We start from the raw sequence: 19,421 nt of genomic DNA on the forward strand, positions 1-19,421 counted from the left end.
TGCCCCAACTCCCACCCTCCACAGGAGCTAAGTGCCCCCTCCCCAGCTGTGGAGCAAAAGGAGGGCGGGCAATGCACCGTCTCAGCCCCCCCCAGACCCAGAGCGTGGGGAGGGTATGCCCTCGAGGGCAGCAACACTCCGCCCCCAATACACCTACAGTAGGTATTCTGGGAGGGGGAGTATGGGTTGGGTGGTTTGGGAAGGCAATGACTTCCCCCAGCTCTTATACTCGCCACCCAGGATCCACACGGTGTGTAGAAGATCAAGTGGCTCCGTTCCCAATTCCCAGCCTCTGCTCTGTTGAGCTCTGCTGAACTCCATTGCAGTGTTGTTGGGGTTTTTTTTTTTTTTTTTTTAAGAGAGCTTTTTATTAATGCCAGCACTAGCAAACAAGATACACGGTAACCTAATTCAGGAACACCTATTGTATGGACCTTGGCTGGGGAGCAGTGGTGGATGTGGAGCCATCCCTGCACCCCTCCCTTATACTCTCCCTGGCCTGGTCAAATCTTTAGTCCGGCAAATCCTGTTTCCCAGGGTTGCCGGATTGAAGCGGTTCAAGTCTACTACCAAATATAGGATGGCACTACAGGCACTGCAGCATTAAAGGTGGCATGAGAGTACAGCATAGCTGTCATGGCTTGCCCAATATATCAGAAGAGGTAATAAACCTAGAAACAGCGAACACTTTCGGCACCGAAGCAGAAGTCAGAAGAGATGTGCATAGTTTCCAAGGGTGTCTGATCAGGTGTGAGGAAAGAGCTCAGGATCTGGTATATTGGGCATTTGCTACAGCGACACCTTGGGCCATGCCCCAGTTCCCTTAGCCACAGCAATAAAGCTATTCAGGGGAGCCAAGAGCTACACTGGGTCCCTGGGCAATGTGGCTGTGTCTAGACTGGCCAGTTTTTCCGGAAAATCAGCCGCTTTTCCGGAAAAACTTGCCAGCTGTCTACACTGGCCGCTTGAAAGAAATCAGTGCTTCTTGCGGAAATACTTTGCTGTTCCTGTTCGGGCAAAAGTCTTTTTCCGCAAAACTTTTGCGCAAAAGGGCCAGTGTAGACAGCTCAGCTTTGTTTTCCGCAAAAAAAGCCCCGATGGCGAAAATGGCAATCGGGGCTTTTTTGCAGAAAAGCGCGTCTAGATTGGCACAGACGCTTTTCCGCAAAAAGTGCTTTTGCCAATCTAGATGCTCTGTTCCGAAAATGCTTTTAACGGAAAACTTTTCCGTTAAAAGCATTTCCGGAAAATCATGCCAGTCTAGACGTGTGTGTGGGATGGATCCTGATTTGTGGAATGGATGGAGCCTCAGGCAGAAGGGGCGGTGCAGGCAGCCCTCAGCACCTCCTGGAGCGTGCCACGCCAGTCCCCCCAGCCCTTAGTGCTGCCTGGAGCACACTGTGCGGCACTCTGGTGGCAATTTAAAGGGACCAGGACCCTTTAGAATTGCCAGAGCCTGGAGCAGCTGCTCCCTTTGGCCCTCCCCCCACATTGGCAAGTCAGAAGCTATAACATATCGGGAGTTGCTCAGAGAGAGCTGGTCATCCACATGTTGGGTCTCAAACCTGGGTCTTCAGGAGCAGCCATGGTCCTACCCTTTATCTAGCAGCCTGTTGATGCTGGCTTACCTAGGACCCATGAAACTTAGCCCCAGTTTGAGGCTCCACCCTTGCAGCCCTATTGGTCGAGTGCGGAGAAGCTGGTTGGCCGGCTGGCCCTAGGTAAGCCATCAGCAGAAAGAGGCAGCTCTCTGAACAACTGGGCTCCACCCTGTTCTGGTTTGTGTGTTGTGGGCTTCTTGCTCCCGCTGCTTGATTTCCAGGTGTGATTCCTGGCATCTGAGCTGTGGATTCTGACCTCCAGTTTGTCCTCTGACCCAGACCTCCTGGCGTAGGTGCCGACGCCACCCACCAACCGCCAGCTCCCCCTGTCGATTAACTCCTCTTCTGACTGCCACGATTAGCTGTTCTGCAGCACACAGGAGGCATTGGGGGAGAGAACAAGGAGTGCGGACAGAGCCCTCAGGGGAGGGGGTGGAATTGGGCCAGGAAGAGGAGGGCCACGGGCAAGAAGAGGCAGAGCAGGGGTGGGGCTTTGGGGGAAGGTGTGTAGTGGCATCAGGGCCTGGGGCTGAGTGGGGGATAAGCACCCCTGGGAAAAGGAGGAAGATGGCACCTCTGCCTCCTGGTATCCAGACCCAGCTAACTCCAGTCTTGTGACTGCAGACGCTCACTCTGACTACTAGGTCTGGTTGCTCAAGCCCTGAGTATGATGACATGGGTTTATTTGGGAGAAAAATCTAGTTATGCTTTGTTAACAACCTGAGTGACAGTCCCAGTATAGTTTGTATTTTATTTCCACAGATATTGGTGCACCCCCTTATAAACCATGTCTTTACTGGTGAAATGTGGCAAAAAGAGTCCCAATATTGCTCGCGCTAGTTCAGCCCCACTAGTGTTCTCAGCCTTAGGCCCACACAACCGTCTGTCCTGAGCAACACCACAGATTTCCCAGAACAACGAGGTGTAGATGGGCCACCATCATTTCAAGCATTGTGATCTAATCACTGCAGAGAAGGTGAAATTAGATCTTCCCCTTTTTTTGAAGTAGTGATTCTGGGAAATCTGTACAGTTGCACAGTACAGACTGGCAGCGGTCCGGTTGTGTGGCTCAGGGTTATTCTAGAGGTTCTGTTTCGTTTTGTTGTTTAATAAGCCAGAGATGGCAACACAAGGTCAAATCAACACACAGGCAGCCAGCAGCATATGTACTCTAGGTTAGGGGTATGTCTTCATTGGGACGGGAGGAAAAGGTGGTCTTTACTGTAGGATATCGAACTTCTGTTTGCAGTATCTCTGCTCTGGTCTACACTAATTCCCCTTATTTCAAAATAAAAAGCAAAGCGTCCACATTACCAAGCTCGTTATTTTGAAATACGGGACTGGTTATTTTGAAATAACAACTCCTGCTTTCCACAAGGAATAGTGCTTATTTAGAAATAGTTATTTCGAAATAGCGGTAGTGCGCCACTGCTGCCATTTCGAAATAACTAATCCCCAGAATCATTCAAAGTAATTACTCCTCAGTGCTTCCTGGGGGCTCTAAGTTGAGGTAGTGTGTCCACATTACCAGAGCCTGCTTTGGGCTAATTTAGAGGCTTCCCTGTAGTGTGCACACACTATTTCAAAACAGTTATTTCAGGAGTTATTATTTTAAAATACGTTATTTTGAAATAATTTCCTAGTGTAGACATGCCCTCTGAAAAAACAGAAAAAGGCAAGATCAGCCCTGGCTGGTGAAAGGGGTAAGTTAATTCCACAAGTGCCTTTTCTTCATTGAAGCCATGTTTACATTACAAACGTATGTTGATGTGATTGTTTCCATGTGCCATGAGGGAAAAAATATAATTTGTTCCCCTTCTTATTTTATAACAAGGAAACAAAACAGAATTTAAACGAGTCTGACCTAGGAAAATAAAGTTCTCTGTCTTAGTGCCTGCTAATACGTAAGAACTAAAACTTCAGAGGGAATCTATTTCCTCTGCCCCCCCCCCCCTCCCCCACTTCACACCAGAACAACCTCCAGGTGACCCAGCTAGATCTAAAATTGATGGAAATAATGAAGGTGTATTTTAAACAGCAGAGAAAATAAAACGGAATTGGAGAATATAGTACCCCAAGGAGGTTCTTGGCCCTTCTAACTATATCTGCCACGTCTAGTGTTAAAGAGTGAGGGTAGGCTATTGGTACCATAAATTATTTGTGGGTAATCCTGAGGTGGTGATATAAAAGGAGCAGATATTTTGCATGTTATAACATTGATAACTGTTATAATATGCTCTCTCTTTTTCTCTCACTTTTTCTTTTAGCCACATAATAAATGAACTTATAGAAACAGAGCGGGTTTATGTAGAAGAACTTCAAAGTATAATAGAGGTAAGGTGAATGCTTCTGTACCAACGTTCAATATTTATCTTTTGAGTTATTTATGACTAACTCCCATTCCTTGTTTATACGTCACAGGTTTTCCATTATAAGACACATCAGCCAAAAAGGTGAAGAATTAAGGCAATTCTACATATTTTACTTTCATGAGTTAGGTGAAGGGGGCAATCACAGTGCCCTGTTCAAGTTCTACCCCCAAAACTAGGGAGAAGAATGTTTCTCATTGAGGTTACGTCTAGACTGCAGAGTTTTTGTGCGAAAACTCGCGGAGCATCCACACTGCAAGCCCATTTTTGCGCTAGTAAATTTACAGTAAATCAGAATCAGAGAGGGAGTTTGCACAATAGTTATTTCTCTTTCTATGAGAAATAAGCTTTTTTGCACAAGAGTTCTTGTGCAAAAACCTGTGTGTGGACAGGAAACAGGGCAGTTTTGTGCAAAAAACAGCCTTTCCAAAGAAGCACAGGTGCTGTGGTGGCCATTCTGTTAATGGCAATCAGAGCTTTCTTGCGAGAGAGCGTTCATGCAGTCTGGACGCTGTCTTGTGCAAAAGCACATTGCTTTTCCAACGTGCTTTTGCAGTGTGGATGCGCTCTTGCACAAGAAGTTTTTGCAGAAGATCTTCTGCAAAAAGCTTCTTGCGCAAGAAGCCTGCAGTCTAGACATAGCCAAAGGAATCAGCAGTGAAGTAGTTAACAATATTAGCTTGGAAACATCATAATCGGGCTTCAAAGTCTACATCCTGGTTTTAGAGTCCAGTGCCTGAAGGAAGTGTGATTATCACTTCTGATCTTCCACAGAGCTAAACTTGGCAGAATTTCATTTTTTAAATTAATTTTGATGGATAATATTGGTGCTTTATTTTTAAGAATTGTTTAGATTTGTATCTATTTAAATGTTCACAGTTATATTAAATTATGTGGTTCAGGCAGTTATTTAATGACAGTTGACTGTGACATTAAAAAAATAATGTCTTATAAAACATAAACTGTCACTATCATATCAAAATATACAAAGTACATTCCTTAAATCAACAAATTGTACATTAAAAAAAAATTTCATTTGGTGGTCTGTTTGTACCAAGCCCAATTCAAAAGTCTAACTCTCTGGATTTTGAGTCTAATAAATTCTCAAGCAACATTTTTCTTACTTTGCATATCTGTACATTTTGATTATTATTAATGGATTTTTTTGGGGTCTCTGGATTGTGAAGTCAATGTTTACTGATAAAAAAATCAAATCCTCAGAACCCTATGTATATAAAACATAGGCTATAGAGCTTTCCCAAAATAATTCCTGGTGAATTACAGCTTCTCATTTAAAAACTGTCTTTATTGAGATAAACTGGGGTGATTCACATCTCTCTTAGGACAAACACTAAACATAATTTGCACCCAGCTTTAGAAAATGAGCTTTGTGCAGAGGATCTAAGTATGGATGAAGGGGAATGGGATGGAAATCTTGCCCCCAATCCAGTATCTAAGCACAAAGCAGCTGTATAGCCATTCTGGTGCTAATACATGACATGGATCCCAGCTATTATTAAAGCCTCTGTGTGGGGCTTGGGTCAATGTGTTATCTGCTTAGACGAAGCACACGAGATCTTTTATAGGGGAAAAGGAAGTACGGCGCATTTATTGAGATGCTTTTCAATCACTCACACACACAAATACCATGCATACACAGTCCCGCCAGATGATGTCATACTTACCAGTCCAGATTCTGTATCAGTCTAGTGGCCAGCTAGATTGAACACAGAGGGAGAGCAGGGATTTTGTTGGTCGATCGATCCGATGCTCCTCTGGAGTTGGTGGCAAGACGAACCCAAAGTTCCATAGCAAGGCACCCTGCTTTTATAATCCTCTTCTCTATGGATTTCACTGTGTCAGTCTGTGACTGGTTACTGTTATCTTGTTGATGTTAATCATTCCCAAAACTTCTCAAAAGGCTCATTCTGTCCTGGATTGCTCATCAGTTGTTTTTAGAGATGCCTTCACCTTTAGAGCCTTCAGTCTGCCAATCTGATCAATTCTTGACCGTGGGTACGCACTGATGGTTTCTCTGACGCCGATATGTCTCTTAGCAGTCAGTCTTTTACAGTTTGTCTTCACCCCGCATTCTCCCCCTTCTCTCTTGACCATCTGGCTCTAACGATGACCATCATACCGTATCTCATTCATACAAACAGTCTTTCATAGAGTTACAAACAGCAAAGTTTTATATTAAACAAAAGCAAGCAGCATTGGAAATTGCCTTACTAAAATTTGTAATTAAAACAATTCACACTGAAGGCTTGGGCCTTCAACACTCCTCTAATCTCATTGACACAGACACAATATGAGATCCTGTCTCTTTACTTACTAAACTTTATATATATATATATATATATATAATCTTACTAAAGGGCTTAATTTAAATGTAATAATATGTTACCTTACATTGCTACATTATTAAACCTAAAAATACAAATATAAAAAGGATAAAACTTTCAGTCCTAACAAGTGGAATCACATATAGTGGCAGATCTACATACTGAGTGCTTCACAACTGGGCAGCTGATTGGCTGTTGTCTTCTCAGGTCTTGGACTCTAGCTCATTTGGAACTCAATTCTGCATTAGGTCTGGAACAGTTTGAATGGTTGGTGACCTTTAGAGCCCACTGAGAGGCCTACTGTTCTCCCTGGTCTGTGAGGAGATGGGTTCTGGGTAGGCCTGGTGTTTGTGCTGGGATTCGCTAACTTCTTTCATACCTATGTTGTCTTTTCATTATTCAATTTGAGCTGGGGGAATTGACGCGTCTCTTTATGAGTTGATTAGTATATCTTTAAAGGCATGAGAAGCGCTCCCAGACTCTCTTATAGTTGGTAAAACTCCAGATGAACCCCAACAAATGTAACCCTACTGTGTGGAGATCTACAAGGAACCTGCTGTGTTCAAGGCCTTCCTGCCCCACAGGGGAGGGTCAACTTTTGACTCTTAGGTTATGTTTTGAGCTGGAGGCAATGTCCAGCTCAAGGAGACATACCTTTGCTAGTTTTGATTGAACTAGCATGCTAAAAATCGAAGTGAGGCATGGTGATGACAGTGGGAGGAGGGGATAGCTGCCCAGATACATACCTAGCATCTTGGATGGGATCACATTCAGGTGGCTAGCCCTTTCTGCTGCTCCCATTGATGCAGCTACACGTCTGTTTTAGTGCACTATACGTTGAACCTCTCTAGTTCAGTTGTCTGGTCCCACAACATCCCTGGTCTGGTATGATTTTAGTTAGCTAGATTTCCACTTACCAAGAGGGCAGCCAAGTTTCCTGTGGTCCCATAAAGTTTGTTTGCTGCCACCAGTCCTGGCTCTCAGTGTTCTGTGCTGTTATTTCACTCTAATTTGCCTCTAAGTGTCTTCTAAGAGCCCAGCAAGCCGTAGAAGTGTTGGTAATGCTGGTAGACAGTATTGACCTTCCAAGGTTTGGCAAATTCTCTGGTTTGGCACCAGTCAGGGCCTGAGGGTGCTGCACTAGAAAGGTTCAACGTGTAGCAAGATCAGGAAATTATACATCCAGCTCAAAGCACAGATGTCCCCTCAGAACTGTTATTTCTTTGGGTGGATCTACACAGCACCTGAAACGCAAAATAAGACACACATTGCGTATCTTATTTCAAAACTATTTTGAAATTTGAAAAAGCTCAAATAATATGCTATTTCGAGCCATCCCTTATCCCTCGTGAAATGAGGTTTACTGAGATGGCGAAATAGCGCTCCTGTTATTTAAAAAAATATTTCAAAATAATGGGTGGCTTGTGTAGACGCGGGGTAGCTATATTGGGACACATCCAGTATCCCGAAATAGCCATGCAGTGTAGATGTGTCCTTTCTGTCCTATAGACTCAGTCCCAACTCTGTTGGAACAGCATCATCACAACTAGCTACTTAATGGAAGCTTAAAATCGACAGGAACTGTCAGGCCACTAGAGAAGTGCTTGGTATGGGAAGCCACGATGAACCAGCTATATTTGACTCCTGCCGTACTTAGAGAACAAAGTACAAATAGGAATTGGGTCAGACTGTGCAATTAGGAGCAGTACATAGCCACAGTATCACCATATTAAATGTCTCTGTGAATCAAGCACCGTATTAATTTTTCCTGATGATTTTTTTTTCACTTCTATAGGGCTATGCTTCAGAAATGGACAATCCTGACTTAATTCATCTGATCCCGTCGGCTCTTCAGAACAAAAAGGAAATTCTTTTTGGCAACCTCCCAGAAATCTATGAATTCCACAACAGGCACGTGCCTAGTGTTTAGTAATCTGCACTTGAATGTACTACAGCAGTGAATAAGCTATTACATACCATGTTCTCTCTCTTCCACAAATAAGCAAACAAGAAATGTAGTCTTTACTTTACCTGTGTAGGCACCTCACTATAAAATCATGCACAATGTAAAAGACCCATTGGGTCATCTAATCCATCTCTTTGTTGTACCTTGTTGTACATGTACTAATGATTTATCTTGAATTCAGTGGTTTTAAATGTCCCTAATCCCTAGGGGTATGTCTACACTACCCTCCTAGTTCGAACTAGGAGGGTAATGTGGCATACCGCACTTGCAAATGAAGCCCGGGATTTGAATTTCCCGGGCCACATTTGCATAAGCAGGGCGCCGCCATTTTTAAAACCCCGCTGGTTCGAACCCCGTGCAGCGCGGCTACACGGGGCACGAACTAGGTAGTTCGAACTAGGCTTCCTAGTTCGAACTACCGTTACTCCTCATTCCACGAGGAGTAACGGTAGTTCGAACTAGGAAGCCTAGTTCGAACTACCTAGTTCGTGCCCCGTGTAGCCGCGCTGCATGGCGTTCGAACCAGCGGGGTTTTAAAAATGGCGGCGCCCCGCTTATGCAAATGAAGCCCGGGAAATTCAAATCCCGGGCTTCATTTGCAAGTGCGGTATGCCTACATTACCCCGCTAGTTCGAACTAGCGGAGTAGTGTAGACATACCCTAGGTCATATATCCCTTTCCTTGGGACACTAAATAGCTGTTGTGGAACCAAATCCTGCAGAATTTTATCAGAAAATATTCTAATTTTCTTCGGCTATCAGGAAGTTTTTCCTAATAGCCAAATTGTTCCTGTCTTTATGTCATCCCATTACTGGTAGCTCTAATCCCTTTTGTTGCACTCCTTGCTTGGTGTTTACATCTGTCAAATGTTCATCTACAATGCCCCCTTTAAAATCCTCTCAGAAATCCTTGTTGACATTGGAAATATACCTGTTGCTCAAATCTGTCGCCAGCAATCAGTGCAGCTGAATTCATGCTGAAAACACTCATTTAATGGACAAGGTTAAAGTAAGTTCAAGGTCATTTCAGTCCTTACTAAAAATTTCCCAATGTTGCTAACCCCCGTGCATCAGAATTGACATGAGCATCAGTGGGGATTGCAAAATTCCCTTGTATGGAGGAGGCATGTGGAAGGTATAACAACTGGATGAGCAAAACAAGAAAAGTCCTTCCCCTTTTCCAAGATAAAATAATTATCTCAATAAAACTCCTAGGGTACGTCTACACTGGCATGAATTTCTGAAAATGCTTTTAACGGAAAAGTTTTCCATTAAAAGCATTTTCGGAAAAGCACGTCTAGATTGGCAGCATGCTTTTCCGCAAAAGCACTTTTTGCGGAAAAGCGTCCGTGGCCAATCTAGACACGGTTTTCCGCAAAAAAGCCCCGATCGCCTTTTTCGCGATCGGGGCTTTTTTGCGGAAAACAGAACTATGCTGTCTACACTGGCCCTTTTGCGCAAAGGTCGTTTGGAGAAACACTTTTGCCCAAACGGGAGCAGCATAGTTTTTCCGGAAAAGCACTGATGATTTTACATGAGATCGTCAGTGCTTTTCCGGAAATTCAAGTGGCCAGTGTAGACAGCTGGCAAGTTTTTCCGGAAAAGCAGATGATTTTCCAGAAAAACGTGCCAGTCTAGACACAGCCCTACTGTTTTCCAGTTTGATCCAGCATTCTTTAAAATAAATGAATAAATGTTCTTCCCCTTCTGAGGTTCAAGCAGGAAGGAGACATTCAGCCATCTCCTAAGCCTTGTCTCTCCCCTTACGTAAAGGCCTGATTTAAAGTCGGCACTCTTTTGAACTCCCCCTGTCTGCTCCTACACCCCATTAGAACTGAAAAACAGAAGGCAGCCACGCAACTGGAATTGGACCCTCAATGTCTATGGGGTCCATACAGGTCATAACTCTGTTCCTAGCAGATTAAATCATGGTCTGATTCGTGCACTAAACTCCAAAGGAGGCTCCAGTTCTCCCAAGGGCCTCTCCCCGCCTGTATTGCCTCTAATTTTTCCCATACGTGTGTGGAATGAATTTTTGTAATGTGCGCCAGTATGGAAGTGATGTGTCCATATTGGTGCACGTAACGTAATTCATGTGGTAGGCGTGGGGATGAGGGGTTTAGAGTGTGGGAGAGCTCAGAGCTGGGGTTGGGATGCGTGGCAGTAGTGAGCTCTAGAGTGTGGCCAGAGATGAGGGACTCAGGGCTGAGACAGAGAGTTGGGGTGTGGGGGAGTCAGGTCTTTAGTTGGACTTGCAGGCTCTGAGGTGAGGGGTTCAAGGTGCAGGCTGCCTCAGGGTTATGGCTGGTAGAGAGGACTCCCCCCTCACTGCCCCACGGCGGCACCTGAGCTGGGGCAGAGAAGTGTCTCTCCATGTTGTGGTAGCTCCGTGGTTGGGGACACCGGATAGGCACCTCTCCAGCACACCACGGCAGGGCTGGGCTGGCACTGGATTGAGACCAGGAGAGGGGCACCACTCCCCCAGTCACTGCAGGTCCAGGGCGGGGATGGTTCCAGCAGGAAGAGATGCCATTTTTTTCATACTCTCAATTCATGTGCCTGAGAAGACGCTGACTCTAACATGGAGTCCAGCATCCCATGTCCTGACACCTTGCTTAGTCATGCAGTTAAACAGTCCTCAAAGTGTTATGCTTCAGCAACTGTCTTGTATTGAACAGTAAACCTCTTGTTTACAATTCCCTGAATGATTGATTGTCCATGGTCACTGAACACCCGTCTGAATGTGGGCCAGCTTCCTTGTGGCCACTGGAGAGCTAGCTATGGGTGTCTCCTAGACACACCGCTTATTTCAATGACGACCATACAGCATTAGCTCATATGTAGGGATGATACACACATGCTGACAAGCCGTGAGTTTCAGCGAATCGTAACTTTTCAAACGCCACCTCACAACACACAAAACATAGCCCACTCCTATCCCAGGGGTGCAGATGAGGGCTCCAGAGTGTCAGATCCCCCATACAGGGTAAAGGTATTGATCTTTCTGAAATGCCTTTCCTCTCTCCCCCTCAGAATTTTCCTGAAGGAGCTGGAAAATTGCATTGAGAACCCTGAGCTGCTTGGACGGTGCTTTTTAAAACGAGTAAGTAAACAGTGGGTTGGTGTAAAACCGCGAGCGTGGGCCTGCTTGTGTGAATGAGGCACGCTCACAGGAGTGGACGCTGCCAGATTATGCCGGGGTCTAGAAAAAACGGATGCTGTTAATTAGTGTCGTTATTTTTTAACTGGAGACTTTTGGTTGCCATAGTGACAGGAAGGGACCTGACACTGGCCCCATGGGACTCCGTGGTCACAGTACCCTTGTGCACCCCAAACACAACCCCACTGTGGATAAGAGACTGGCCCAGCAGCAGATCCTCAGGCCCTGCCTACACCCTATCTCGTCAAGCTCCACAATGTACAGGAAGCTCAGTCCCCTATGACGTGCTGCAGTGTTCCCTCTAATTTTTTCCATCCATGGGCGGAATAAATTTTATGCATACCAAGACGTGCGGATGTACACCACCAGTAGAAACATATGCTGCCAGATTTGGGCAGCTGAGGGTGCTCTGTTAATCAGCTGCGTGGTACCTGATTCTCTCCTGGGCAGGTGCCCAAGTGTTCAGTTTACAGAAAGCACTGCCCCCCTGGAATCCAGCCTCTTCCCCCTCCCTGGTGTTTAACCCTCGGGTGTTTTTATGCAGAGCAACCGTAATCCCTCCCGGTCTTTGTTGCGCTAGGCTTAACAAGCCAATCTCTTTTCAGGTATGTCTATGCTGCAGTTAAAACCACATGGTTGGCCCCTGCCAGCTGATCAGGCTTGTAGGGCTTGGGATACTACGGTGTGGTTTCCCTGCGGTGTAGATATTCCAGCTCCAGCTGCAGTGGGAGCTCTGGGGCCCTGCCACTCAGGGGTGACTGGTTGGAAAAAATGCAGGGGGGACACTGGCCATGTGGCCAATCCCCCTCCACGTGGCTCCTCCCCGCGCCACTGGGGGAGGTCCCGGACAACACTCCCTCCATGCCAGGCCCCCCCTCACCTTTCTCCCCAACCCACCTCCCCTGAGCAATGTGGCCTGGGGGGTCCTGGTGCTAGCAGCAGGAGTTGGGCCCCTCACACTCACCAGCAGTGGGGGCGGGGGGGGGGGGAAGCGGAGCAATGTGGCTCCACCCCTACAACTGCTGGCCCTGTCGCTGTGCTTCCTGCCGGTGTGTGAGAGGGGCCCCTGCCCCTCCCATGATTGATGTGGCTAGTAGCTGCTGCATTGCTCTGCTTCCCCCCATCGCAGCCAGCAAGTGTGGGGGCCCCGACCCCTCTGAAAATCCCCAGGACCACCCCGATTCCCTTGTCCCTCCTGCCCACAGAGGGGAGTGTGGCCCCTCGTCCGCAAGTGCTTCCACCTCACAGGATCGTACAGCCGGGGGGGGGGGAGGGGGGGAGGGAAAGGGCCAACCTGAGCTCAGAAATCTTCACCACAATGAAACAACTCTGCAGCCCGAGCCCTGTGAGCCTGAGTCAGTGGGGACAGGCCAGCTGTGGCTTTTTAATGGCAGAGTAGACGTATGCATAGGCTCTCCATTGCCCTCACCCTTCCACTAGCCCTTCTCCACCCCTCTTCCAGTTTGAATGCCTCCCTCTTGAACACGGATGACTGGAAGGGTACACACTAGTCCAGATGCATCAGCAAGGAATCTACCCATCAGCAAGGGTCTCCTGTACTTCTATATTGTGACTAGCAGACTTATCCGGCATTGACCGGGTCCTTCAGGGCAGGGTCTTTGGCATGTGTGTGGGGGGGAGGAGTGCAGGAGGCAGGGGGCCAGAAGTGTGTTCTCTTTGCCCCCCCCATGTCTCCCCTGCTTACCAGTGGTGTGTTCTCTCCCACTCAAGCCCCCTTCTGCCCATCAGGGGGATGTGTTTGCTCCCCCCCACAGGAGCCTCTGCCTGCCAGGGGCCTGTTCTTTCCCTCCCCTCCCCCTCACTTGCCCTCCCTCAGCCACCAGATGTCTTTTTTCTCCACTTACCGACTTCTTATAAACTTAAAAATCAACAAGTTTATCCTGTGCAAACTAACTCGGCTACCCCCTGAAGCTTTTAAACATGCAACGACTTTTTATAGTCAGTGTTAATTGTAATGAATGAAAACAACCACTAAAGCATAAAACAATCTATAGTGTAAGGAGAATATTGAGGTTCTTAACTGGGCAAAACTCCTCCTCAGGTCAATATCAAAAAATGAAAGAAATCCAAACCTCAGGTCCAAACAGGCAAGTGTTCAAAAACCAGCAAATAATCCAAAGTTTGCAAATCTCGGGGTTTATATATATTTGTCCAGAGCAAAAACTCTGATCTGAAGACCCACAAAGCACAAAATCTGGATTTAAATTTTGGGGAATGGAGCTCCTCCCTGTAAACAATAAGACTTTGGGCTTGATTCCTCTCTCATAAATCAGTGATAAGCCAGTGATGTTAATGGGGTTACCTAGTGAACTTGGTGTGAAGGGAAAAGAAAATCAGACTGTTTTGTCTCTTCTGTCCATTAGCTTCTATGAACCAATTTAATAAAACTATTCAATCTTTTTCTCCCCATAATTCAAATCCCTCACTAAGAGCAAAAGCCTCAACTCAGGACCTCCTTTGTAACACAGTAACTCTTCTGATTCAAGGACTTTCCTTGGTGTTGGGCTGTTTTTAGAAGCCACATCAGCTCCAAGAAAATTGGTCTGCCCTTGGGCAGGAAGCACATACAGAAGCGGGGTTGTGTGTTTATGTTCCCTGCAATTTGGCAGCTTTCTGCTTCTTCCCAGTGAGAGAAGGCTTTATGGCTTGCTCCTGTAGTTACAGACACATTTGCTTTGGCTCAGAGTAAAATTCGAAAGGGCTGCTATTGAATGTGAAGCTCCTTCTGAATAGAAACAAGCCTTGTTCTTAGCCATATGTGAAGCAATACAGAAGGCCTGATCCTGCATCTACGAAAGTCAATGGTAAAACTCACAATGCTTTCAAAGTGAGCAGGATTGGGGGCAGTGTTCCCTGTAAGCTGAGTGCTTGGGCGACCACCCATGAGCGATTCAATTGCTGTCCAGTTGATAAGCAGAACGCCCACAGCGGCAGCATGCATTTCTACTGGTGGTTCACATCCTCACATGCCCAGGTGCATGTAACAAAACGTATCCTGCACATGGTTGAAAAAACTTAGAGGGAACGTTGATTGGGGCCCAAATTATGTGCAGTTAGTGTATGTTAATGAACTAAGATTTCAGTCAATTAAAGAAGAGTTCATTAGATTTATTCAATGAGCCAGCTACCATTCTTTATTCCCTCCTAAATCATACTTACATAACTGTGGGGATTTGCACAGAATTTTACAGACAAATAAAACACAACACATGCTGACCAGAAAGTGTTGATTGCAGATTATTGAGATTGTAAATAGCCAAGGCCAGTAAACCATGTGCTGACTCACTAGTGATTTACTGCAGATTTACACTAGTGAAACCCCATGAGGAGTGGAGCGATCGCTGGAGCCAAACACTAGCAAATCAAGTCTGATGAGCAGATGATTTTCTTTTTTTGACTAGTGCAGTTTGAAGAATGCTCCCTGTGGCCCTGCCTGAACACGACACCTTTTAACTTGATTTTATAACTAGTTAAAGGCTGGATCACTTTGTAACATGGCTGAGTTGACTACTGGGCTGCATTTGCATCAAGGGTGATGAGAAAACATGGTCCCACAATAGGCCAGCCTGGAGGAGAATGCACAGGGACATGCACCTGGCCAGTGCTCACCACTCTGTCCTGGACGTAGCAAAGCATTAAGCATGAGATGGAGATTCTCAGATGCTTAGAGTTAAGCAAGTACCGGAGTGCTTTGCTGGGTCAGGACCAACGTGCTTAACATCTCGAAGGGTTGATCCCACAGAGCAGCATGAATGGCACACAGGACAGTGAACGCTGAGAGGTCTGTTGAAGTCAGGGCTAAGGGTTTGCTTACCCTATTGCTACGTCTACACTGGCATGATTTTCCGGAAATGCTTTTAACGGAAAAGTTTTCCATTAAAAGCATTTTCGGAAAAGCACGTCTAGATTGGCAGGACGCTTTTCCGCAAAAGCACTTTTTGCGGAAAAGCATCCGTGGCTAATCTAGACCCGCTTTTCCGCAAAAAAGCCCCGATCGCCATTTTCGTGATCGGGGCTTTTTTGCAGAAAACAAATCTCTGCTGTCTACACTGGCCCTTCTGCGCAAAAGTTTTTCGGAAAAAGACTTTTGCCCTAACGGGAGCAGCATAGTATTTCCGCAAAAGCACTGACAATCTTACATGAGATCGTCAGTGCTTTTGCGGAAATTCAAGCGGCCAGTGTAGACAGCTGGCAAGTTTTTCCGCAAAAGCAGATGATTTTGCGGAAAAACTTGCCAGTCTAGACACAGCCTATGAGAGATGTCCTACCAGCAGGCGAGAAGGGAGCATGGAGGGATTCCCGAGACACAGACATGGGGAGCGTTCCGTCCGTACTGCCAAACAAACAAACAAACCAAAAGCACGTGGCTATTCAGAATCCAGTGCCAGCCAGCATCTCTGGAAAGGGCGGAACACAAGCAACTGCTGTTGAGTTAGTAACGAATGGTAACCATGTTTGGAAACATTTAGAGCCGGCTAGTGCACTACTTTGTTACAGACACATGACTAAAAGGATTAGTGCTGGTTAATCCTTAGAGCCTGTCCTTAGGGAAATCAAGTGGAAATGGAGGACATGCAGCAATTGGCAGGAGATGCCCAGAGCTTGGTGTGAGTGTGTCCTTACTGACAGCATTACCCACCCTAGAAAGAGGAGGATTTGATACAGAGGTGAGGAACCCGCAGCCTGGGGACTGCAGTGCGGCCCATCGGGGTTCTATGTGTGGCCCACAAGCCATTTTGTATACTGTTGCCCAGGTGCACGGTTGCCACATTCTTCAGGTTTCCATCTGCATAGGGTTTTTCCCCCCCATTACTGGTTTTTACTGAAGTGACACACACCTAAAGCAAGGGCATGTGAAGCGAGGTGCGTGTTGATTGCACACAACGTTGGCCACAAAAGATGTGTGCTCCAAAGGGCTGCTACGGTTTAATGGCCACCCCCTGCAAATTCTAAATACGCAAGCACGGTTAGCAAATCTACCCCATCCTAGGAGGCCATCTTGGTTATAAAAGTCTTGCAGCCCACTGAGATGAAGGAGGGCCGCTCATGCGGCTCGCTCACTAGCCTCAGTTGCCCATTGCTGATTTAACAGGAACCAGCAGTTGCAGTCGGCAGGTGGTCGTCTCATTTGGGAGAAGAAGCACCTATAAAATGAAGGTGTGTGTGAGAGGTTTTTGTCAGCTGCAGAACCTCCAGGGACTCACGAGGGATATATGAAGAGCCAAATTCCTACCTCACATAGAGGCACTCGTCACCTGCCAATAAAGTTAACTGGAGCTGTGCATGCATGCCCTGAACTAAAGACTGTTTGTAAAGCACGTTGAGATCCTTGGGTAGGAAGCACCAGAGAAGAGCAGAGACAACAGTGGTGAGCATGATAGAAATATAAAGGCAGAACTAGAGTCGGAAATGCTGGAACTGAGCATTCTTGAGCTTCAGATCTGGTTCTGAATCGATACTCCCAGTCCCTAATTATTCCCCTGTGGAATCCTCTGTCTCTGACAATGAGACTTTATCCATCCTTGCCATAATGAAAGGCTCATTTTAAGTCAGGATGATCATTTTAAGTCAGCTGCCGCTGTTATCTTGTGACTCATTTTTTGCCGAAGTTCATTCACTAGGCTCTTGCCATTTTGATGCCGGACTATCAGGAGTGCCGGACTATTGGATGTCGGACTATTGGAGTTTTACTGTAGTCCGTGGGCTGGATGTAGGGGCCATTGGTGTTGTATTTAGTGCACATCCACTGATACAGCCACTTACTGCCCCTGCTGGTCATGGACCACCATTCCCAGCCAATGGGAGTGGTGGGAAGCGGTGTCCCAATCCAGGCAGCTTCCTGCAGCTCCCATTGGCCAGGAATAATGATCCCTGGTCCATGGGGGCTGCGAGTGGCCGTGTCTGTGCATGCACAGGTAAATAAAGCATCTGGCAGCCCATTGGGGCTAACCCTAGCAAACCGCATCCAGCCTACAAGGCCACTTAATGCGCAGCCCTGTTGTAAGGACACAGAACGTTTGTGATGCTGCCTTGATTTGTACAGCGCTGTACACGATGTTCACAAAGAGGGCTGCTCAACCAGGACTGATCGGTTAATAATTGTTTTCCCTTCTTTCTCCATTTTGAACACAGATTTTTTTTTTTTTACTGTCCCTTTGCTGCAGCCTGTGAATTGGCCCATTGCCGTCTCCCTCACTGAAGCATGTCTGTTTTCTTTAGGCAAGGGGCAAAGTAGTCATACTTGATTACCCCTTTTTGTTCCTGTGTTCTCTACCCACTGCCACTTTCTCACCATGGCAACATACATAAACAAAGCATTCAGGCCAAGGAAGTTTTGCATGTCCCTTCGCAATTGCACCACTCCCTTGCTTTACTTCCAATTGTATAATCGAGGGAACACAGTGAAGGGCGGCATGATCCTTCCTTGCCGCATCACATCCCTTTGTATCTCATCCTAATCAGTGATCTCAGCTTTGTGCTACAGGGGAAGGGGACAATCCCACAACATCCCTGCCAAAAAGCTGTTCCTTAGAGAGGAAATCCTTGCCAGCCCCAAAGAGGCAGCATTGCTGAGTGGGCTAATCATGGGTCACTGCCCCAGGAATTCCTGCATTTTACTCCTGTTTCTGCCCCTGATTCCCAGTAGTCTGAACTACACTTGGAAAGGAAGGTTGCCGTAAGCCACCTAGTTGGCTTAGCTGTGCCCGTCTCTACACTGGCATTTGTCTCCCACCGAAGGACAATGGCTCTCCATTAAACTGATGTAGGGACATCCCCTCCCCAAGCAGCTTTGAGCCCTGGTCCATGTTCTCAGGTTAATGCAGCATGGATGTAAACAATGAGTTGCCTATATTGACCCTAATGGTTCTCCCCATGGGCAGCAAGTGAAGGCTTAACTGGGGAAGACAAGTCCCAGCCCCCCCTTCCACCAGAGGCCCCACCTGACCCCAGACTGATCCTTCTTGGCCACCCCAGCCTATCCTGACAGCCAGGGAGCATAGGCAGTTTTGGGAAGGCAATGCCTTTCCTTGCCTACATTACCTGCCGCCCATGGTTCTCCAGCAGCTGCCCTAGAATGCCCTATACTGACTGCTATGGGCAGAAGTGTGAACTCCACTGCCTAGGGGTCATAGAGACCAGAAGCCTCCTCCCCCACCTTTAAAACCCTGTGACTTTTTGAAATGCCTTTTTCTGATTGTCCACTCTAGCAGCCGTCCGTTGCTGCGTGCAACACATGATGCCCCGTTGGCCATGCTGGTTACCATACACACTCCAGATGTGCTCTGGCCTGGCATAGGCAGGAGCTATTGGATCTCTTGGGCCTGTGGAGAGATGAGGCTGTGCAAGGATAGACCCAGACCAGCCATAGGAATGTGGGCGCCTCTGAGGAGATTGTACAGGAGAAGGGGCGCCCCAGGGATTAGTGGCAGTACTGCATGAAAGCCCAAGAACTGCGGCAGGCCTATCAGAAGTCATTCCTGAGCTGCAGACCTGCCATACTTAGAGGAGACCTCACCACCATCCTACAGCCCCCCCACCAATGTGTGCGAAACCATAGAAACGTTGCCTTTCTAGTTGGTGGGACTCTGTGGAAAGGTGGGCCAGAGCCAAAATAGGGATGTTCCCGTCGACTATTGCCTCACCATGGGTCAGGAACCCTATTGCTGCAAATCCATCCACTGTGCAAGGGATGGGCAATTTCGTTCTACGCAATTTCACTTGGGTTAGTTCTTCCGGTTGAGACATCAAAAGCCAAGCTCTTGTCTGCACTAAGTAGTTATGACAAACCCCACATCATTTTTTGTAAGAGATGAGATTTGTCCTACCACCTTTGTCATAACCTAGCAGGCCACCACTCCGGGAACGGCAAACTCCGGCCAGCAGGAGCTGAAAGTGGCTGTCCCTGTGGTTGCACAGGTAAATCACGTGTCTGGCGGCCAGCCAGGGGCTATCCCTCTTG

At 46.9% G+C, this 19,421-nt stretch overlaps 1 protein-coding gene across 6 annotated transcripts in view; it reads left to right on the forward strand.

Moving 5' to 3' along the window:
• The window catches only part of MCF2L2 (MCF.2 cell line derived transforming sequence-like 2), a 317,180-nt gene that overhangs the window by 235,577 nt on the left and 62,182 nt on the right, over positions 1-19,421 (forward strand). For all 6 annotated transcript variants that reach the window (XM_075938060.2, XM_075938055.2, XM_075938058.2 and 3 more), the window contains exons 16-18: positions 3,869-3,935; positions 8,111-8,226; positions 11,314-11,383. In XM_075938060.2, the coding sequence (XP_075794175.1) occupies positions 3,869-3,935; positions 8,111-8,226; positions 11,314-11,383 (253 nt within the window). The remainder of the gene's footprint in view (positions 1-3,868; positions 3,936-8,110; positions 8,227-11,313; positions 11,384-19,421) is intronic.

The sequence above is a fragment of the Pelodiscus sinensis genome, chromosome 10 (assembly GCF_052426305.1).
Source record: "Pelodiscus sinensis isolate ZL-2025 chromosome 10, ASM5242630v1, whole genome shotgun sequence".
Classification (NCBI taxonomy): Eukaryota; Metazoa; Chordata; order Testudines; family Trionychidae; genus Pelodiscus; species Pelodiscus sinensis.